The sequence below is a fragment of the Camelus ferus genome, chromosome 2 (genome assembly GCF_009834535.1).
Source record: "Camelus ferus isolate YT-003-E chromosome 2, BCGSAC_Cfer_1.0, whole genome shotgun sequence".
In the NCBI taxonomy this organism is placed as follows: domain Eukaryota; kingdom Metazoa; phylum Chordata; class Mammalia; order Artiodactyla; family Camelidae; genus Camelus; species Camelus ferus.
The window spans coordinates 3,758,832-3,781,322 of record NC_045697.1 but is presented as its reverse complement, the minus strand read 5'-3'; the positions used below and the strand labels follow the sequence as shown (position 1 = coordinate 3,781,322).

The 22,491-nt window shown below is 53.2% G+C and overlaps 1 protein-coding gene and 1 long non-coding RNA gene across 4 annotated transcripts; both read right to left on the bottom strand.

Moving 5' to 3' along the window:
- Positions 1-1,379: 1,379 nt before the first annotated feature.
- On the bottom strand, positions 1,380-8,926 carry GRPEL1 (GrpE like 1, mitochondrial). The gene is made up of 4 exons (XM_006174489.3): positions 8,772-8,926; positions 6,296-6,458; positions 4,883-4,964; positions 1,380-2,536 (listed from the first exon to the last, which is right to left on the bottom strand). Exons 1-4 carry the CDS (start codon positions 8,873-8,875, stop codon positions 2,190-2,192), a joined length of 696 nt encoding a protein of 231 aa, XP_006174551.2. The 5' UTR covers positions 8,876-8,926; the 3' UTR covers positions 1,380-2,189.
- Positions 8,927-9,616: 690 nt separating this feature from the next.
- Positions 9,617-20,027, bottom strand: LOC106730774. 3 transcript variants are annotated; one of them, XR_004324725.1, is made up of 4 exons: positions 19,507-20,027; positions 18,231-19,250; positions 14,419-14,674; positions 12,304-13,344 (listed from the first exon to the last, which is right to left on the bottom strand). It is a non-coding gene; the product is annotated as an uncharacterized LOC106730774 (long non-coding RNA). The 3 variants fall into 3 exon arrangements; XR_004324724.1 differs by lacking the exon at positions 12,304-13,344 and adding an exon at positions 9,617-9,668 and having other exon boundaries at positions 18,231-20,027; XR_001367237.2 differs by having other exon boundaries at positions 18,231-20,027.
- Positions 20,028-22,491: the final 2,464 nt, after the last annotated feature.

Sequence of the window (22,491 nt, the reverse complement as noted above, 5' to 3'; positions counted from 1 at the left end):
TATTTAATTCTCAGGATAAATTCGTCACCGGAATCCAGTGGAATTAGGTCTTTTCAAAATTTAAACAATTTGAGTCAAGAAAGATAATTCAGCTATTCCAGAATAATGCTCTGGACAGCCAACATTCCGAGAATGTGATAAAACTGAAACCCCGCCTACCACTCTCTCTCCCTTTTACACATTAAACAGGTTGAGAACCAGTGTCACTGCTTGCTTTTTACCGCCTGCCCCTCGAGCCTCAGCTTTTCAGAGCCTTGGAGATGGTGCGAACCGGCTTTCAAACACAGAATGGGGGACACTGTGACATGTTTTAGTGTGGTGCTTCTGTGTCACACCAGTTTTCCCTCCAAACTGTGAGTTAAAATTGACTTCTGTTAAGCAGAAAACCCTTCCTGCCACCCCTCCTTTCCTGAAAGTAGCGGAACACCCGGAGAAGGGTGACTTCCACGAGCCAGGCTGCACGGTCTGCGGTGAGTGGACGAGCGCTGGCTCCGTCGTGGGCCCTGTGCAGCAGATCCAGACCTGCAACTATGCAAAACCCTGGAATTCACGAGAAAGCAGCCCCCACCGGTCTTTAATTGCCAGTGTCGGTATGAACAGCACTGTCTTCCTGTTCGTGGTGGCAATGGATGGGGATACGGTTCCCCAAATGTAAGCTAGGCTCTCTAGGTTTAGCCTCTTAGCAGGTGCCACTCTAGCTGAATACGGAGGGGAGGGGACTGCACACATTCACAGAAGTTAGTCTGAAAATTCTAATTCACCCTTCATCTTACAAGTGAGTCTAGGGAGGTGAAATGACAGCCTCACAGTTACACAGTACAAAAAGCAGGCTGTGACTCCCTGTCCTGTTTCTCAGTACGCCACAGGCTGCCTTTAATTCTGGGCTATGCTTTTGACAAAATAATTTAAAGCAGCTTAAAGGAAAAGAGGGAACTCTTTTGAAATGGTATAAATTTAACTATGGGAATGTTACCTACATCTTCCAAAGTGACGGCCCTGCCTTTTTAAATGCAGTAACTAGATTTAACGGCACTTGACCTTCAATCCTAGAAGTACCTCGCAGAAGCAGAAACAGTGGGAAGTTACTTTTTCTCTTGTTGATAACAGCCATCTCAGTCATTCAACTTCTTCCCTAATGTAAAGGAGGAACGGAGTGCTCTGTGTATTCTGGCTCCTGCTGTCTCCATGGTTGCAGGCGGACATGCGCAGGCCCAGGCCCTCGCCTGCCAGGGACGGCCCTGGGGAAGCTGCTCTCCCTTCAGGTACAGAAGCCGGCGCGTTCACATGTGTTGGGTACACAGCCTCAGGACTTGAGCAGTAAGTCACAGTTATCCTTGTAAGGATCTCCGCCACCAAAGCACACAAAATAGTTATCAGAATGTAGGAAAATAAACGTATCAGGGCTTTAATCCTCTTAAATAAGATTAAACATTAACATTTAAAATATACCAAGCATGCAGCCCTTGGATTTCTTAAAAAGTCCATCTTACTAGGGAAAAATATCTCCAGGTCATTAGCAACTAGCTGGGTACAGATTTAAACATTTCTATAAAAAGATGAACAAAACAGGCTAAAAGTAACCAATTTTGTCAGACTCAAGTTACTGGCAAAATCAGATGGCGAGGACTGTTAACAGTGCACCCACTCACTTCTCAGCTCCAAAAGCCAGAAGGCGATCACTTTTAGCAGTGAGACGGTAGCTGATGATAAATGAATTCAAAAGTGTTCTTCACCAAGGGCATCATAAAATTTTTCTTGGCAAAAAAAATGTTAAACCTTTGCCCTTCCTTCACTGAAGCAAGGCAGTGGACTACGGGGTCCAGGGACTCGCGCGCTCCGGGAGACACAGAGGACGCGGCGCGGCAGCGACGCCAGCTACCCAAACTGCAGGCTCCGCGCAGACCTTTATTCATTTAAAACATGGCGTCACCAGAGTGTGAGTAGACAGAGGTTTTCCTGACACCCTACAGTCCCGTCGAGTCCCGTCGCCCTGCTCTGTAAGCCCGAGGACCTAGTGACAGTAAAAATCAACGAACGAACTCCCGAATTAAGAGTTCATTAACGCAACTTGCTTAATTTTCTGTCGAGCCACTGGTTACTAAGGGCTTCTGACAAGGTTTAGGAAAAGGTCAAAAGTATTCAGAGACGAGAAAAGATGAAGGGCCTCGTAAGTGCGGCAGTGGGCGGCGCTAGGCCTCCTTGACCACGCCCACCAGGGCGGGCCTCAGCGTGCGCCCGTGCAGCTTGTAGCCCACTTTGCTGACCAGCGCCACGGTGCCGGGCTCCTTGCCCTCCACCGGCGTGTGGAACAGGGCCTCGTGCTCGTACGGGTCGAACCTGGCCCCCAGGGGGTTCAGGCGGAGAAGGCCGTGCTTGCTGAACACTTTCTGGATCTGGACCTCTGTCATCAGGAGCCCCTCGTAAAGGTGCTTCAGGTGGGGGTTGTCGTCTCTGATCTCCTCCTTGGGAACTGACTCTGTTGCCTTCTCCAAGATGTCTGCAACCTCCAGCAAGTCCTTGCAGAAGCCCTGGATGCCTGGGCGGAGTCAAAGAAGATATCATTTGCATCCATATCAACTGCCCAGGCAATTAGATCCCGAAGCCCTACTTCCTTCATGCACAGGCTGCTGAAAGACACCTTTTCAAATCATTCGTTTGTCCTAGAATTTCACTGGCTGGACTAAAACCCGAACTTCTGAGGTTTAGACAAGAGCCAGTGAGGTAGAGACAGGCAGCTCAAAGTGCAGACCCCTCACCATCAGCCCTGCCCAGACTGAGAGGGGCGTAAACTCCAGAGCCTGTTGTCCCCACGAAGTCCAGCCACGCTGTGGCCCCGGGCCATCCAGGGAGAGGTGGCTGCTGTGCTCAGCTACAGAGCACGGGCCCGGGAACGTCTCCCTGGCTGGGACTGAACTGCTGTGTGATCCTGGTTAACCTCCCTGGGCCTCAGCTTCTTCAGTTATAAAACAGGGGTAAGACTATCTAACACACAGCATGCTCACGAGGATCAAAGTTCTACACACTCAGAGTGCCCGGAACACTCTCAGTACTCAGTAAGCATTAGCAGTTACTTGGCACTACAGGGTAACAGCTTCCAGGACACACCCCAGGTCTTAACTTTAATCTACAGAAGAAATAACATGTTAGAACGTTTTACATAAATATGCGTTTGTGGTTTCAAGAAAACGCTGCAGATGCTGCATGCTAGTGACCAGAGGACCCCTGCCGGGTCCCCGAAGGCCACACGGCACTGCGCCCACCCTGCTCCGATGCTCCAGTGTGACCCGCCCACGTCTTCTCAAGCCTCAAAGGCTCTACTCCTTTATACAGTATTTCCACGCACCTGCTTTACAGGGAAACTTAAAAAATTTTTGCCTATCTAATACAACAGTGAGCATCTGTTATAGATCACCCTTGTGCCAGTTGCTGGGGAACTGTTGCCCTCATGGAGTGCACAGGCTTCGAGACAGGCACATGATCACATAGGTGACAAATACAATCACAAATCACACTCACACGAAGGAGCACTCATGAGCACTAAGGACAAATTAATCTATGAAGGACTTCATTTAGACTAGGGAGTCGGGGGAGGGTTCTGTGAGTCGAGGCCTGGAGAGTCAAGAGTGATCCAAGCATCTGAGGAACCAAAGGGCAGCCAGTCTACCACGAAGAGGCAGACCTAGAGTAGCCGAAGGTTCCAGAGTGGGTGGTGGAACGGGTGGAGGTATGCCGTAGGCGAACTGCACTTTAACGGCACTTTGGTCGGGCGGTGGGCGGTGATGCGAGGGCTGATGCTGGCCTGGACCAGAGCAAAGGCAGCAGCAGGAGCTGGATGAACCAGAGCCCAGCGACGACCACTCACAGGTGGGGGGCGTGGGCTTGAGGGAGGGCTTCAGGTGACAGACCTAAACGCCTGGGTGGGTAACGGTATCATTTCCTAAAACGGGGAGAGAGGAAGCACAGGCAAAGGGAAATCCCTGTGAGACACCCCGGTCAGGACACACTAGGCGCAGGAGAAACGCCTGAGCTGGAAAGCGACCCTGTGCGTGGACACCATTTAGACCCATCAGATGGGCAAGTCCCCAGGGACACAGTGAGGGGGCGGCCTGGCTCCGAGCCTGAAGAACCCAGACACGTGGAGGGTGACAGATAAGCGGCCAACGAAGGGGATGACCAGAAAGAGGAAGAAAAACAGGAGCTGAGGTGACAGCATCCAAGAACAAAGTGTTTCAAGAAGAGCAGTGTTCTGTGTTGAATGAGGAAACACGACAAGGCCTGCATCTTAGTTCGCACCGCCGCCACGCGCGTGCCCGCGGGCTGACCCTCTGGTCATGAGCCCAAGGTTCCGCATCTATAACATGGGGAGATGGCGCCTGGCTGACAGCTCAAACAGCAGCCTTCTGTGTTGTCAACACAGCACACGTGGAGCTGGGAGATGGGCCTTAGCGTCATTACCTGCTTTGTGGTGAGTGCAGGTCATTCAAGCCTCATTGATCTCAACTGTGAAATGGGAAGGACGAGGACAAAAACATCCAAAGACGACAAAGCAGACAGCGTTTTGGAGATCTTAGGGATACCAACGCGCCTCTGAGGCTGCTCTAGCTAAGGACGTGAACCTCAAGAGGGCCGACCTGCCAGAGGCCCCTACGGGCTCACACCAAGTCTTCACGTGGAAGAGCAATCGACACACCCCTCACTAGAGGAATCACAGCTCCAAATGCGGGTCATGGGTATTTCTGCTCCTTCCAGGCGACAGCCGACCCAACCTACAAACTGGAGGGCTTGCCACCAGCAGGCCCCGACCCCCACCCCTGGCTGATCACGTCTGACACAGCCCTCTTCTTCCTTCCAGGATCATTATCATACAATGTTTAAAGTTTACCATATAGTTTTGCCTCCTCCACCAATTTTTGGCTCCTCTGCCGTAAGTTCTCAGTATCAGCCAAAGCTCGCTTATATTTTTCCTTAAAAAAAAAAGTGGGGGGAGGTGTGAGGTGGAATATACATAGATTAAGTATGGAACAAATTCATAGGAAAGCAAATCTGATAAAACAAATTCCAAGTCAAAATACAAATAACATCTATTGCTCTGTTTGAGATTCCAGATTACAGACAGCGCTGCTTAATAAGCAGAAATAACCTGTGTCACGATTTCTAAGTGGGTAATAAGATGGCCGGGTGCCACATTTTCACACAGCCCCTAAGGCCACCCTCACTTAAGTGTGCAGCGGTGGAAAGGACAAGAAAAAGCTTCTAGTTTCTGGGGTTCTGACAGTTCCCCACAAGGAAGGACCATTCACTGCTCAGCAGAATCTCTCAATTAAGGGAATCCTAGAATCCTGGACAGGGGCTGACTGCCTCGTGGCCATGCCTTGAGGAGGTTCAGGAGAACCACGAGCCTGGTGGACAGTTCTGGTCTCTACCCTACAGAAGAGGTACAACCCCATCAATGAATCATGTATTTTTAACGTTGCCTAGATATGGCTCGGGTGAAACATCTATTGTGTAATAATCATCCGAATTCTGAAATCCTCCTCATTTCTCACAACATTTCCCGTAATTTCACTCATCTCCTGGCATTTCTATTTTACCATGCACTCAGTTACCGTGCTGGGCCCTCCCTCTGTTTTCAGCCTGCAGGTGATTCCAATGCAGCCTTAAGAGCAAGGCGTACTAGGCACAGCCCTGGCCTGCTGGTGACCTTGGGAGCGTTACTGAAGTGCCCTGGGCCTCAATTTCCTCATTTGGAAACAAGGATACTAACAGCTGACTCACAGGGTTGACGTGAGGATTTATATAAGTAAAGGGGTTAAAACAGTGCCAGCATCAGTGTTTGACATGATCATTCTTAAATCCCTAAAGGACCTGATTTGTGTCACCTGTGCTTTTTCGTCCGGGGTACTAATCTGTATCACTAACTAGTTCATAAAACTGCCCCTTCCCTATGAGAGCACCACATAGCCACACCTCTGCCCCCTACCCTCATCCTTCCCTAAGAGCCAGCTTAATCAGCCATCCTGAATATTCCTCCCTTGTAAAGACCGTTTTAAGTCTTAATTCAATATAGTCTACGTAGCACATAAAGATGATTCTTATGACAGAACCAGAGCCACAAGGGATTTGGGCCCTATTCCCTTCTTCAGCAGTAACTTGTTGCAGGACCCAACCGCAGTCCTTGGACAAAGATGGCTTCAGCCTCTCTTGTCAATAAAGCATGAAGGCTGGCCAGACATCCTTGGAAGAGATTTACTTGGAGTTCAACAGACCACATCCCCCAAGAGCTCCATGGACTTACCATGGTCTCCTTCAGCTGCTCTTCCAACTTGACCTTCTCTTCTATGAGCGTCTTCTCTGCAGAGGGAGGATCTGTCTTCTGTCCATTGGGACCCACATCCTCTTCCAAATTCTGGCCACTGTTCTTCTGTTTTGTAGCTGTGCACAGCAGCCGAGGAGAGGGCCTAAGAGAAGCCCACATGCTAGAAATTAACCATGGTCTTTCTGCCTATTAAACTCACACGTATGACTTAAATTGGAAAAAACTTAAAACTCTTTGCTAGTGACTTGTGGAGGAGAAAGGATTTATCCTAGATCTAATAAAGGTAAGTTGTATATGATGTATGGAAGCTATTTATACAAAATCTTCTGCAATACATGCTTCAACTAATATGTCAATGTACCCAAGACGCAGTGCTAACCTCCTCTTGTTCCTACTCTGAACACTTTCTTCTCAAGTCTGGTCATCCACACCCCACCACATACTGATGCAGCAGCTACTACCAGAGGTGAGGCCCAGTTGTGAACAAACCTGGAGATCTTGCCCACAGGGTACTTATAGTCACACAAAAAAGATATCTGTACACAAAGAACTATAATCGAGGTTTTAAAGTGATAAAAGAGGAACCATGTGCTTTAGGAGGCTCAGAGAATACTTCCAGCTTTGGGGAAATGGAAGACTATGAAAGAATATGTGCAGAGGGGCTCTGAGTGACAGATGAGAATTCACACAGGGAACTGGGAGTGGATGAGACACACCCACTTTAGGAACAGGGACCAGCCTGGACAACGGCAGGGAGGTAGGAGAGCACAGGGGAAATACAAAGAGCTCTAAAACTAATCCTGGAAGTGACTTAAGATATTACTCAATCTGATCCCCACATGAAAAAGTTTAAGTGTTAAGCCCAAGGTCACAAAGCCATTAACGAATGATGAGAGTCCCAAAACGGATCTCTTCACCAGGCCCAGTGGAGCTCTTCTTACTTACACCGATATGAAAATAAACTGCATTCAACTTTCTTCCCAGATCAAAGAAAACTGCCTCAATGCACAGGAAAGCTATGATCGCACAGAACATACATACAGCATGGCAGAGTGACATGACAAGGCAGCATGCGGAGTGACAAGCTGGAAACAGAATGCTGGTCAGAAAGAGATGGTTGAACTGTTGCTTCCACGATCTGGAATAGTGAGTAGCTACCAAACAGAATGTGTTAAACTGCCAACTTACAGATATGGTGCAGGTGTACTGTGTAAGAAGAAAGGCAAAACACAGAGAAATACAGAAAACACGGTCCTGTTTTTACAAAGACAAACCAGAAATCATGAGTAGGTACATGTGTCTTAGGCCTGCAGAGAGTACTGGAAGGGTCCATTAGTCTGTTACCGAGAGTGTTGTGTTTACTTTTGTGATTAAAAAAAAAAGGCTGAAGTCTAAAAACACAACGTGCTGTTGTAAAGCCATCTTATTTGCTAGTTGTCCTGGCCTACGGGGGCGAGGGTCACAGCCTTTCTGCAGGTCAGCGCTGCTCTGCAGACCCTCCTGGAGCTGCCGGAGCAGCAGTGTGGTAGGAGAGGAACAGGGCCCAGTCAGAGCCCACCCTGTCCTACACGGAGGGACACGGCGTCCCAGGGAGCTTAGTTACTCTGCCAGCTCAGAGTACAATTCCGCTCTCCTGACCCCTCCATGCGGGTCTCCTCCCGCCAACCCCCTTGGCGGAGACAGAAATTAACGCTGACTTGGAGATCACTTCCCAGGCAATTAATGGTAGATATAAAACCACAAGTTACTTGAGAAAAAAGCCTTTTTGACTTAGGCATTCCAGATGGGTTTGTTCCCATACTGCTCTAAATGACTTACCAAGCCGGCAATCGCACCTTCTCTCCCTCACCTGCCTGGTCTCCCCACCCGCTCAATGAGCTCCTTGCGGGACAAATCCAGGTCTTGCCCACGCAGCTTCTACCCAACGTTTGGCTCAGAGCAGCTTCTCTAATAGATAACCTGGTTCTGGGAAGTTCTTCCAACACAGAAGATGCTAATACACTAATTTATGAGTCTGGACTTTCAAAAAGCAGAAACCGCAGGGTTAAAAAAAAAAAAAAAGAAATAATGAGGTGAGGGCACTGACTCATGACCCCGCCGCACTTCTGACCTCGGACTCGGGAGCAGACAGAAGTGGACAAGGAATCCGTGCTGAGCGGAAAGAGCCCGTGTGCCGCTGCCGGGCGCCTCGGGGACCCGGCACGCGCGGCTCTGCGACGCGACCGGGCTCGCGGCCCGGGTCGGAGCGGTTCGGACTTGCGCGGGGCGCCGTCCCGCCCACTCCGGGCCCGCCGCGCGGGTAGCAGGGGCAGCGCGGGCAGCGAGGCGGCAGGGCAGGCCCCACAGGGCAGGCCGGCTGGTGTCCGTGCCCCGCGTCCGGGAAGCACCGCCAACGACGCCCGTGCTTGGGCCGCACCCCGCCCCTCCTCAGCCCGGGCAGCCGGGCGCCTCTTACCTGAGAGACAACGCCAAAGCCGGGATACTACACCGCGCCAGCCTCACGCACCGAACCGCCATGACTGCCACTGCCGCCGCCGGCACTGCGCGCTCACTGGGCATGAGCAGAGGCCGCTGGCCCGCCCCTTCGGGGGCTAGGCCACTCGCGCAAAGCCTGTGCTTGCTTCCCCGCCCAATTATTCCCCTCAGCCAATCCACCTCCGCTTCTCTTTTGATGGACAGACTATACGCACCAATAATTGCCTGTCATGACGGAGCACTCTTCCTCCAACATCTGGTAGGAGGGGTCTGAGACCTTCCGGAGCCCCAGGAGGTGAGGAGGTGAAAGGTGAAGGAAACAGCCGGCGGAGACTCCGTGGACGGGCGTGGTCAAGGGAAGAACCAATGGGGAGGAAGCGTGGGTGGCTGGGCGCCGGAAGTGCGGGCGCTCTAGGTGATACAGACTCCGGAGTCGGCTTTCCTTTGCGGACGTGTGTTCGCCGTTTCTCCGCAGCCCTTTGCTCTGGGAGCCGGCGTGGGGCCGTGGCAGGCGTCTGTCCTCTGCTTCTCCTGTGCTCCCTCACAGCCCGAGCTCCTGGAACCGTGCCGGGCACAGGGGGCTCAGTGTAGGCTAGATGCAGGTAGGCGGGCCAAGGGCAAAAGCACGTCTGCAGGCAACCGAGGGACTTTAGAAAGTATAGTCCTGGCTGCTCCGCCGAGGCCGGTGGCTGCAGGGGCCTCCGTCGCTATCTGTGAGTTTTATTAACACAAAACCGAAACCCTAGGAAGCAAACGTGGCACCACGCGGCAGTCCTGGTGCTGGGTGAGGAGAACGTGGGTGTACGTTGTTTTCTTTGCAATCACATCGTCTTCAGTTTTCTCAGAGTAAAACAAAACAGCAAAATATGAACAGCATCTAGGAAAATTGGGGACACAGCTAAAGATCATAAATCCAAATGTTTTCGTTACTCTAACAAAGGTCAGTGCTACCGTATCACGTCCCACCAAGGAGCCGAGGTGCTGGACGGGGAGGTGCTGCTTGTTTTCATACCCCCCTGCCGCTGCCCTCGAGGCTCTGTCCTGGCTCCTGCTTCAGCATTGCCTGGCCTGCTGTCCTCTCCACCAGGATCGAGGGCTGGAGCTTGTCCTCTCTGCTAACATGGAGGTCTGCCCCAGATCCCCGGCTGAAGCCTGTGTTCTCCCCCAGACCCCGGTGCTGCAGCCTGTGGTATCCCAAGTGGAGGGCTGCCTGCTTGTCGTATTTGTGAGAACCAAACCTATGTTCTTTCCCTTTGTTCCCATTAAAACACTCATCATGTTGAATACCTACTGTGTGCCAGGCCCTGTGCCACCAGCTGTACGAGGCAAAAAGCCAAATTCAGTGGAATATTCCACTGGACAAATGGCCCTGTGTATTAATTCATTAGGGGCCTGGAGGGAAAAAGGAAGTAAGACTGAGGGTAAAAGAGCTTTAAAAACATAGTGGGATGGAATGTATGGACCTTACTTGGATCATGATAGAACAAACCAACTGTAAAAAAGACACTTGTGAGACCATAGGGGGAATCTGAGTATAAATAGTTTTGGATGACAGTAAGGAGCTACTGATACTTTCCTTAGGGAGAGACAGTGGCCTGGTGGTTAGGTAAACATGCCCTAATTGTTTAGCGATGCCAATGCTAAGTGTTGAAAGTGTTTACTGTAAATTGCCACAGTGTCTGAAGTTGCTTTATGATTACTCAGGTGAAAAAAAAAGAGGATCAGAGAAACACAAGTGGCAAAATGTTGAAATGGTTGAGATGGACGATGAATAGTGTGCGGAATTACTGACTATTGTGTGTGTTTGAAGTTTTCTGTAACAAAATTTAAAACATGTCCTGTTTCTCACTGGCTGTGACCTTGGGCAAGGCATTTGTTCTCAGCATTGATCCGCTCACCTGTAAAACTGGGATTATATAATTTATTGTGAGGTTTAAAAGAGGTGCAAATTGCACTTTCTAATTCTTCTTGGGGCTCAAGGGAATCACGTGGGAACCCTGCCCTCAGTAGCTCACAGTGCAGCATGGGGCAGTCAACAGGTAGTTACAGCTGTTGTGTCCTGAGACAGAGGAGCACTGGTGGTTGCAGTGGCAATGTTTCTGGGGAAACTGAACTGCCCTGGATCCATGCCAGACAGGAGGCGGTGCCCTGGGTGGGCGTCTAACCGTGGATTTTCCTGAACAGAGGCCTGTCTGTGCTGCCACCTGGTGGCCACATTGGGAACTACTCCCTTGGGAGCCTGCTCAGGTAGGTAATCCCCTGAGGTCTGTAACTTCACCACCCCACTGCAAATCATCAGCACAGGGAGAGGAAGACTCCTGGATCAGCCCTTGGAACCTATTTCCAGTAAAAGGAGTGGGCGGTCCGGGCCGGGAGTGCAGGAAGAGCAAGCTAAACGGCCCCAAATAAGGATGGGGCAGTGTTTAAAAGAAAACACCCTCAGGAGAAGGTCGTACAGAAGGTGGGACAGCATCTGGGCAGTGGGTGTGATGCTCATGACAGCTGAGGGCCCGTGAGCGCCAGGCTCCATGCAGGTGCCCTCTCGTGGACCAACCCACCCTGCAGCAACTGGGGGATGGGGGATGGGCCAGGTTAGGTCACACACTGGAGAAAAGGCAGAGTCTTTGCATGTTTTTCCCAGCCAATCCCAGCACAGGTGACCGTCAGGTCTGAAGCCAGAATCGTCATTTATCTATTCCATTATGTGGCTACGAGCTGTGCCATCATCTTCATCATCATCATTATCCCTTGGGAGGGACATGGATTTTCATCCTTTTATCCAACTCTGAAATAAGCTAATTAAAAAGGAAATATGGGTATGATGGTTGTAGTAGACAGAATTCTAAAAATAGCCCTCCAAATACCCACCCTCTGGTTATTCAGTCGAACACTAATCTGTGTCCCGCCGTGAAGGGACTTTGCAGATGTAGTTGGAGACCCCAGCCATGTGGCCTTCATGGAGGTGACCTGGTGGACTTGACCTTGGTGAGCCCTTTAAAAGCAGAGAGTTTCCCCCATAGGCGAAGTCAGGGAGCTTCACAGCATGAGAAAGACTCAGCTCACCATGGCTGGTGTGAAGGTGGACGGGTCCTGGGAGAAGGTGGCCTCAGGGAGCAGAGCACAGGCCCCCATCTGGCCACCAGCGAGGGCTTGAGGACCTCAGATCCGCTGGAGTCCACGGGCCATCTGAGCAGGCCCCGGACCACAGCCCAGCCCGGCTTTGTGAGATGCCCAGTGGAGAACCTCCCCACCCCGCAGCTCACCAAGCCACAGAATGATTCCCTGATGTGGCCACTGCTTTTATCCTCTCCACTTTATTCTGTCTCAGTACTCGGGATGGATTAACCAGAAACCTTGTTCCCATCTGCATCATGGAGTCTCATTCTTGGCCCACTTTTGTTTGTTCCGGTGCTTCAGGGGACACTTTTCCCCCCAGCCTCCACTGGGAAGAAGTGGAGGCTCGTTGGTTAAGAGACTTCCCTGGAAGGGGGACCTGACAACTGACAGCAGGTTTCATCCCCCGTTCCTCCTGAGCACACGGGCTCCAAACGGAAGCTTTATGTTCTTGGTAAGAAATGCCACCAAAAGGGGCCCCCAACATTCAAGCTGAAATAACTTTCTGCAAAAAGTTGCATGAGGATCGAGTAAATGCAGCCTTAACTGGCAGCCATCTCCCCAAGGGCATGAGGAGGCCAGGTAGGGCTTACCATGGGTACCATCTTCCCCTCCCACAGAGACGCCCTAAGGGCAGGGAAGGAGAGAGCGGGCGGCCAAGTCCTGAATCCCGAGGAGAGCGTCTTAAAAAGCCTGTAACTATAACTCAATAAAAAAAATGTTAAAAAAAAAAAGCCTATGGACATGAGAGAGCATTTGAATCTGAGGCTGATTAAATTGTTCATCACAAACCCACTGCGATTTCAACTCTCCTGCGAGTTGGTTGAATATGCCATTAGCCGGAAACAGAACTGTGAAAAGCATGAGGGTTGGCAGGAGGGACAATTTCTCATGATACAAATGATAGATGCTTATTATAGAAATACTAGAAAAAGTAGGGGAGGGTATGGTTCAGTGGTAGAGTGTGTGCTTAGCATGCATGAAGTCCTGGGTTCAATCCCCAGTACTGCCAATAAAAATAAATAAATAAATAGACCTAATTACCCCCCCAAAGAAGAAAAAAGAAAAATGCCTAAAAAATTAGAAATTAAAAAATATGTACATAGTAAGATAATGTAGGAATATTCACCTCTCCCCCTCCTGAATTCCTCTTTCTCTTGTCCTGGTTGGGACCTTAGGCACCTGCACTGTCTGTCTCCCCTTGACCCCAGCCTTAGATTGATCACAAACCCAGAACTGGAGCAGGAGGCATCTTGAGATGGCAGCAGTGACCCTGAGATGAGCAGAGAGGAAGTGGGTCCCTTCGCTTGCATCACGAGGCTGATGATGCTCACGTTATTGTGAGAAGCCCAGCTCAAAGGCAGAGGGGCTCCCTGGAGCTGTGGCTGAACCTGGGGTGCTTCACAACCTCCTTTCCCGCCGCTAGTAGCCTGGGGTGGCTGTCAGGAGACACGGACACGGATATAGGGCACACATGGGACCCCCATAGGAGCAGCGGGCGCACCTGCCTCCGCTCTCACCCCGAAGCCCTCCTGGAACAGGAATCAGAATCCCTGGGGGGAGAAGGGGTGGAACAGCTTACAGGGCAGCCATGGGGTGCACATCCTCTTGAGAGGCGTGATGGGATGGGGAAAGGATGCAGGGTCTCAGGATGGGGACGGTTCATTGTCTTGTGGGGGCTTCACGTTGAGGCTGGCATGGAGGGGTCTCTCACCTCTCAGGGGCAGCCTCTGAACCCACCCCCCACCTCTCCTCACATGTGCCCAATTCCAGCTCCAGTGGGTGGAACTGGAGTGGGGAGGCTTGGGCCATGCCTGGAGGAAGGAGCTGGTGTGGGAGGATGGGGAGCCTAGTGAGTCCGCCTGAGGCCACGGGGACCACCAGGGTGGGGGGGGCCACCAGGGTAGGGGGGCCACCAGGGTGGCGGGGGACTACCAGGGGGGACCACCAGGGTGGGGAGGCACCAGGGTGGGGGAGGGCCCACCAGGGTTGGGGGGAACTACCAGGGTGGGGGGGGACCACCAGTGTTGGGGGGGAGAAGGCCCCAAGGACAACCAGCGGGGCCTCCCTGGGGGCTCGCAGGGAAGGCTGGCCTCAGGCCCTGATGGGGGGGTCTCTGTCACCTCTCAGGAAGACCCTCTCCAGAGGAACCCACCCTCCTGCCACCCCCTGAAATGTCAGGCCCCTGCTCAGGGGCACCTGCAGGGGTTGGTAGTAAGCAGGAACAGATAAATGCAACGTCCTTCTTTCCAGAGCTCACGGCAGCATCTCCCCTGGGCCTCGCCTTTTCCTCTCCAGATGCCCGGTCCTCACTGGGTCCTTCCCCTCCTCGCCCTCGAGGGTCGCCCTAAATCTCTTATCCCTTCTTACACGCTGTGGATGCCACACACTGCCGGGCAGCCGGCAGTCCAAGTGCAGGCTGCTGTCCCAGACCGTGGGAAGGGAGGGACCAGAAGAGAAGGCTCAGGAGGGAAGAGCGTTCGTAGCAGCTGACAGCAAAAGACAGCACACACCTTGCGTTTTTGCAGGAATAAGCTTCCTCTAACCTCAGTTTTCTCGTCCATCTAGCTGAGGCATCCCTTACTTCTGCTCCTCTTTGAATGTCTAAGTCATGGTCTCCTGGGGGCTTTACTGGGCACCTTGAGTCTTCATCACCTTTTCCCCGGAGGCCTTAGGGATCTCAGGCCAAGGTGGCGCCCCGCAGTGCTGGAGTTCTCAGGTGAGCTGCACGTCTACTGCCAGAGCCCTCCTGCCCGGCCAGCACCTTTACTGAGTTGGGGGGAGGGAGTACAGGGGAGAGAAGGCCGGCTTGGTTAGTTTATTTGAAACAGGCTCTGTCCCTTCCTAACTGAGTGGCCTTGGACAAATTGCTTAACCTCTCTGAGCTTGTTTCCTCACCAGTGAAAGGGCGATCCTGAGATTATACAGAGGAAAGGGCACAGGTGTGTGAGCGACTCTGTCCCCGTGGCGGAGGTAGGTGGGCCTTTTTCAAAGGCTGGTCCTTCCTTTGGAAAGCTCACCTCCCCGGCCTCCCCAGGGCTGCAGCTGAGCTGGTCCCAGGATGTGGGCACCCCCGCTTCTGCCTCGGTGGCGGAGCAGGAAATGCCGCAGCAATCACCTGGGTTGTTCCGTCCCTCAGTCCCTCAGCCTTTAGACTCGAGGGTTGGCAATTTCGGATTTCTGATTGGGACCCAGTTTGTAAATCAGGATGATCAGAGCCCAGCAGGGCTGCGGCGCTGGGAGGAAGTCACTGCGTAAAGGAGGAGGTGAGCGCACTGCGTGAGAGGATGCCAGGGGCGGCTCCGGCTGGTCTCGGGGAGATGCTGAGTGGTCCAGAGGGGCCCTGCATCCGCAGGGTGCATGATGACCCGTCAGTGCGCTGGCTGCCCTGCCCTCACAGTTGCGCTGTCATAAGCATATGGCCTGCCTGCCACGTTCGGGGACCACAGGATAGGTTTTGTGGGGTGTGTGTTCATTTATGGGCTGTGATTCAGCATGGGGGTAGGGAGGGGAGGGGATGGGTGGACACGGATACCGAGCAGCCCCAGGGTCTCTGGACAAGAACGGAGATGGGTCATCGGATCTGAGGGGTGGAAACAGGAGGGGGACCTAGAAGGAGGAAAGAAGGAAGCGCAGTGACACGAAGCACCATGACACGAGGGGACATCCAGCACCTCCTCCTGCAGGCTCTGGCTGCAAGGTGCACTGGGAGACTGGGGTGGGGATAGCCACTGGGTTTGAGCAGACCCTTAGCAGGTCAGTTAGGAATGCGTTTAGCTGCAAGTCTGAAAACCTGACTACTGGGGACTCAAACCAGGAGGAGTTTATATTCCTCCTGTAAGGAACATAACGACATCCAGAGGGAACAGCACCTAGCATGGGTTTGGCTGCCTCATGACACTGCCAGGGATGAGGCTGCTGTGTCTCTGGACATCACATCAATGTCCAAGGCAGGAAGATGGAGGACAGGAAGACCTTTTCCCTTTGTGGTCTTTGCTTTTGGGGTCAGAAAGGGAAGCTCCTCTGGCAGTCGCCTTACATCTCATTGGTCACCACTGGGTCATATGCCCACCCTTTAACCAATCACAGGCCAGAGGAATATGGTGCCAGGACTGGTGTAGACCAATCAGAACTCACACCTTTCATGGGCAGACCTGCCTTTGCTGAGATCCTGAAAGCTTCAGGTGCTGCCTGCTGCCTGTGGATGTGGAGGGCAGGGATGGGGTGGTGCCCGGGGTAGGCGAGGCCGTACAAAGTCTGTGCACACGTGACCTTCCCTAGGTGGGATCCTCCCCTGACCCTTGTAAAGATGGAGAAGAGAGGACACAGTCCTGCAAGCAGGCCACACCCGGCTGGAACTTGCCCCAGGCCACTGCTATCCATCTGGTCTGTTCCCCTGGCAGATGCTAGAGCTGCGACTCTGGCAGGGAGGGACCCCGTCAGAAGTAACTTAGGCAACCCCAGCCAGAGGCTAGAGGCGCTCTGCGCCATCTCCATCAGTGGCATCCCTGGCTTACACCTCCAGCGATGGGGAGCTCTCCACCTGCACAGGCCTGACGGCTCTGGCCAAGCCCTATGGGGCACAGGAAGAACCTCTCCATCCCTGGGGAGGCTGGAAAATAGACAATGGAAACTCAGCCAGGAAAGTTTTATGCGCCATCTATGCTATGACCATGGCGAATAGAGAAAGAGCTTAGAAAAATGCAGCCTTTGATCCAGGCCCAGGGGTTAGGAGGTGAACTTGTCCAGCTCCTGGCTTTCAAGTTGCTAAGTGGGAAAATCTCTGCAATCCTCACCGCCTCTCTCCCCAGGCTTGTCCCTGTCCCCGTGGCTGTGAAAGGCTGAACCAGATCCAAGGGGGTCTTCAGGTGTCCCCTGACCCCGTCTTTCTCCCCCTCTGCTATCTCTGTCCTCTCATTCAAGCTATGAGCACTTAAAAAACACTTTTGAGAATTTCCAAGGCCTGCATGGAGCTGCCAAGAAAATAGCAGATTCTGGGAAACAAACAGTTGGCAATGATCCTTCAGCTCAACCAAGGAGGGTCGGAGGAAAGATTCACCCCCACCTCCCTCCAAACTCTCCACCAAAGACAGAGCCCCACCCCCAGGAGGGTCCCAAGTGGGGGCTGATCTCAGTGGGGTACGTGAGTGCAGAGGCTGGCAGGCGTTCATTCCCCCAGGTGGATGAGAAAGTGGGTATTGCTCTGTTGGGGGGAGGATGTGAGCACTGGAGGGGACTGTCATCTTTTCCAGACCCCCTGCCAACGTGCGTGCTGGCCCGCCAGGTCTGGTTGAGAACAGAAACGGCTGTTGGTGGGAGGTGGGCAGAGGCCACAGGATATAGGAGAGTGCAGACGGGCCGAGAGCCTTGCCGGCTCACCGTGCAGCCGGGAGCCCTGGGCCCTGCGGGTCCTGTGGGCTGGGCAGGGTCACCTTCCTCCCTCCCTCCCTCCTCCTGCACCAGTGGGTGGCTAAGGGAACTCACTCTGGCAGGGACAGCTCCCCAAGCCTTGTGTCCTCATCTCCAAACAGGATCATAGTTCCCACCTCGGCTGAGTTTTGCTGCTGTGGCAAACGGTATTTCATACGTGTACTTTCACTTAAATGTCAAAACAGCTCTTTGTGGTAATATTATCATCTCCATTTTATGGGTGAGTAAAACCGAGGCTCAAGGTTAAGTCAGTTTCCCCAGGGTGAGTAGGTTAGAGGGAGATTTAGGATTTGAGCCTGGTCTCTTATTCTATGACAAGTTCCTCCCAGAGGGGTGTCCCTGCCCCTCAGTAACCGTGACTTTGCACAGGTCGCTTTTCCCCTCTGTGCTTCTCATCTGTGAACGGAGACAGACCCTCAGGGTTGTGCGTCTCAAAATGTGAAAGTCAGCCTGGACCAGAGGGCCCTCTGCCGACATCCCGGGCTGCCAGGCCAGCTCGGCTGCCCTGACAAAGAGCACGGACTGCGGGGCTCGGACAACACAGGCTCATTTTCTCACAGTCCTGGGACCGGGAGTCCGGGTCAGAGCGCCGGCGTGGTCGGGATTCTGGTGGGCTTCTCCTCCCGACTCGAGGTTCACTGCCTCCTGGCTGGGGTCTCCTCGTCTTCTTAGGGGGCACTAATCCCATCAGGGGCCCCACCCCCATGACCTAATGACCTGACTACCCCACAGGCCCACTCCAAGTAGCATCTCAAGGTGGGAGGGCTTAGGGCTTCAACGTGAATTTTGGGGGGACACGAACATCCAGTCCACAGGAGACCCCTCTTTTTCTGGGCTCAGTACCAAGTGCCAGAGTCTGAGCGCCCCCCCCCCCCGGCAGCTTTTGTTGCTGTACCTGGATCACGTCCTGTGTTTGCTTCCTCTGCTGGCGAGAAGCCATGGGTGGTCTTTTCTCTGTTGCTGACGGGTTGAGGGGCAGAGGTGAGGCCGGAGCCTGCTGTGGGCATGTCGAGTGCAGCTTTTACAGTCATCAGGAAGTCTCTAGAGCGGTCCACCTGAGTCACTTCTGTCCAGCCCCACGGCCACCGTCCTGGTGGTCCAGGATGGCTCCCGTTGGTCTCTAACCCACCTTCCACGCGACATCCAGAGGCATCTTTCTAAAAGGCAGGTCTGACTTGGCAACCAGCTGCCTAAACCCTTCCACGCCTCCTCGTTGCCTTCGGGGAAAACACCTCTGCTTCACACAGTCACAGGGGCCTGCAGGTCTGGTCCGCGTTCTCCTCTGCGAGATCACCTCTTCCCTGCCTTCTCCCTCAACACCAGGCAGATGGAATGGATTTTGGCTCTGGACCCTGGCTGAGATCCGCACTCCGTCTGAGAACTTGTTTCCTCCCTGCGCTCCCCCTTCTCTGCCTCAGACCCCACCTGGCTGCCTCCCCAGCCCCTCCCACCCAGGCTGGGTCAGGGCCCTCTGTGCACACCCGTCCCAAGAGGTGGGTCAGTGCCACACCAGGCTCCGGAGCCTAGCTGCCTGGAACTCAGCCTGGAGACCCAGCAGGTTCTTAACTTCCGCGTCCTCCCCTTCTGCATCCTCCCAGCCCCCACCCGATGGGGAGGCTGTGAGAGCTAAGTGAGGCTCTGATGCACAGAAGGGCTTAACCCCCCGGTAGGCAGCCCCATCAGCACCCGCAGTGTGAGCCAGGCTGGCCCTGTAGGCAATCAAGGAGGCTCACAGTCACTCAGCACGTGGTCCGACCTCTTAACTGTACAGACACAGGCTCCCTGAAGGCCAGGCTGTGATTTGTCCACCCCACGGTGTGGCCAGGGCCAGGGCTCGGGCAACATATGTGCAAGAGGCTGAAACCCTGGGTCCGCATGCTGCCTGGTCCACAGCTGTTGTAGGAGTGTGGGATTCCTGTGTGAATACACCTCGGTTACTTTCCATCCTCCTGTGACTTGGCTTGGATGACTACCTTATTTTGCCTAAAAGACTAGGCATTAGTGATTCATGTGCAAGGTCCCAATGGGTCAATACTAGGCTGGCAATTGTTCACCTTCTCTTCCTCCCACTCCCTCCCATCTCCCCCCCCCCCTTCCCTTCCTTCCATGTTTATTCAAGTCCCTGGTTTTGGTGTTAGGTGTTCAGGTTCAGCAGTGAACGAGCCACCCACCTGCCCTTACGCTGTGGTCTTACGGGTCATCCAGTTCTCTCCAAAGCAGGCCCCAGAGGTGGTGTGATGGTGAAGGAGCATGGAGCTGAGAGGTCTGGCTCCCGCAGCAGGGCGACTGCAGGTGCTGAGCTGGTCCGGGGCTCTGCCAAATTCATCCCTTTCTTATTGGACAATGATGGAAATCATCGCCCACCTCCAACACGGGTTGACGCCTACGTACCGGTCGTATCGAAGACCAACAAAACGGTGGCTGTACGAGATCCCTGTGAAGAACAACGGCTGCTAGTGTTTTTGATTTAGGGAATCCTACGTTCCCGTGTAAATGAAATTTCCTTGTTTAAATATTTTTTAAGTCGCAAAACTAAAACACGAGCGTTGAAAAAAGCTGAGCCACGCGCAAGCCGGTAAACAAAAGGCGAGCGGGTCCTGTCGGAACCCCAGGAGACAGCCCGGCTACCACGGCCGGCGGCGCGCTGGCGCAGTCGCATCGAGCGGGCAGAGGGCGCGGCCGCAGAGGCCGGGCTGGGCTCGCCGAGGTGCGGGCGCTCTCCGAGCTCGGCTCTGCCCGGCTTACACTGCGGGTGAGAACCGTCTCCGCCTTCTGTGCGGGGGTTACATGCTGCTTACCAGGCACAGCCTCCTCCCGAGCAGTGCCGGCCTGCTCCACGGCTGTGGCTTCAAAGCCGGGGGGGAATACCTACTGAGCATGCGTGATTCGCGACTGGCGTTTTGCAAAGGCCGAAAGGAAAAAAGGAACCGTGACTCCTGTTAACAATTCCAAGAAAGATTTTCATGGCAAACAGGTTGTGTCAGCCTTCCCTGTTTCGTCTGCTGAAGTCACTTAATGCCTCCCATTCGATGTATTTCAAGTCCTGCTTTCCAGGTTTTTTTAAATTGCGGTAGAATACACATAACATCAAACCATCTCAGCCACTACACGTGCAGTTCAGTGGTATTAAGTACATTCACATGAGGCACTTAATGGCACAACCATCACCGCCATCCATCTCCAGAACCTTTCCATCTTCCCAAACGGGAACTCTGTCCCCATGAAACAACTTCCCGTTCCCCTTCTCCCGGCCCCTGGCACCCACCATTCTGCTTTCTGTCTCTAGAAATTTGACTGCTCTGGGGACTTACTGAAGAGGAGTCATACAGGATTTGTTCTTTGGTGAGTGACTTATTTCCCTGAGCATAATGTCCTCAAGGTTCAGCATGTTGTAGCAGGTGTCAGAATTTCCTTTTGAAGACTGAGTGTTATTCTGTTGTGCGGATGGACTACATTTTGCTTATCCATCCATCCATCCATCCAGGGACACGTGGCTTGCTTCCACCTCCTAGCTATTGTGAGCATCACTGCTGTGGACATGGGTGTGCAAATATCTGTCCTGGTCCCCGCCTTCAGTTCAGTACACCCACCCAGATTTTTCACACCTTCCAGGCCTGCCGCCAGGTGCTGGGGATAAAGAGGTGAGGAGGATGAGGCACCCGTTCTCAGGGAGCCACGGCTGGAGGGGAAGGCAGAAATCCACAGGTGATGCTGCTGGGTGGGAGATGCCAACTGGTCCTCTGAGTGGCACTTTGACTTTCTAAAGTCCTCTCACATCTGTTACTCCATCACTTGCTCGCGGGTGCTGAGAAGCTGCTATGAATATCAGGTCCTTTTTTTTTTTTTTAAATGAAGGTACTGGGAACGGAACCCAGGACCTCACGCATGCTAAGCGTGTCGTACCGCTAAGCCATACCCCCACCCCCTCAGCTGCATTTTATAGGTGGGGAACCAAGTCACGGGAGGATGCAATGCCTTGGGTGAGATCACCTGGTTAGTCACGAAGCTGGTGCCAGAATTCAGGTCTACGGAACCCAATTCACCCAGCTGCTTTCAGAAAATCCCCCACGTGGCTAGTTTAGATATTTTTGGCTGCACTTGCAGGTGACAGAAACCCAGCTGACACTGGCTTCAGCCGAGGGGGTTGATGGTTCATGTAATTAGCAAGGCCAGGTGTTGGGCTGATTCCAGGCTCTGCTGAACCTGGGGGTGGGAGGCTGTCTCAGTCTCTCTGTCTCCTGGGTCTGCCTTCATCTGGCCCTTGGCTTCATTTTACAGTTTGGGCAGCTGGAAAAGCTGACTGTCCGAAATCCAGGCTTCTGTGGTCCTCTGAACTCAGATCCCTGAGCAAGCGAGAGCTCCCCCACTCCTCTTGCCCCGGGGGCCCGAACTTATGAGACCTAGTTTGGTTCCCAGGCCGGGGCTTGAGCCAGTCTTGGGCCAAGATTTTGGATTGGCAGGTCCAGCCCATGAAGGACAGCCCAGCAGGCCCCCGGAGCGAAGGAAGAGAAGCAGGAGGGCAGGAGAGGCTTGGACGTCCTCACAGCACAGGGAGGGATTGGACGGCAGAGGCCGGATGAGAACAGAAAGAAGGCAAAAACACAAAAATCGGCTGTGGGTATCAGAGGCCCCGCATGCTTTTCATCTTCCCTGTGTGCACACTCACTCTGAGGATGGATTGAAGTAGAAATAGCTGCCTTTGCAAGCACCCTGCTGAAGCTTGGTACCCAGACAGGTTTCTGTAGGAAACCTTTCATTTTTTTTGGTATAATATTTTAACTTTGGTTCTTCAATTTGCAGATACAGACTTCTGCCAACTTTCTCTCCCAAGCAGAAGAGCTCTTCCATTTCCTTCCTGTGGTCACCCACGGGCTGGACCGGCCGTGCCCATCCTTACCTCTGACATGGAAGTTATTATGCACAATTCCCTGGGTGAGGCGTAAATAAAAGCAGCGTGGGCCAGAGTGCTTTACAACCCAGGAAGACGCAGGGAACGTGGAGGAATCAAGTCACTGTTTAATTTTCTGCGTCCACACTTCCGGCAGGGAGTCGGGACCCTGGCAGCCATCTCTCTGCTGGGACTTTCTGCAGAGCTGTCTTCCGTGGCACCTCCAGTGCCTGCTCCTCGGAGAAGCAATGCTGGGTGGCCTGGCTGG

Bases quoted from the DNA above. Each gene is read 5' to 3' on its own strand.
- GRPEL1 (XM_006174489.3), bottom strand. From the start codon at position 8,875: ATGCCCAGTGAGCGCGCAGTGCCGGCGGCGGCAGTGGCAGTCATGGCG. The intron at 4,965-6,295 runs GTAAGTCCATGG...TTTTTTTTTAAG, and splicing joins AGCAGCTGAAGGAGACCATG to GAAAAATATAAGCGAGCTTT. The intron at 2,537-4,882 runs GTAAACTTTAAA...GACTCCGCCCAG, and splicing joins GGAGGAGGCAAAACTATATG to GCATCCAGGGCTTCTGCAAG.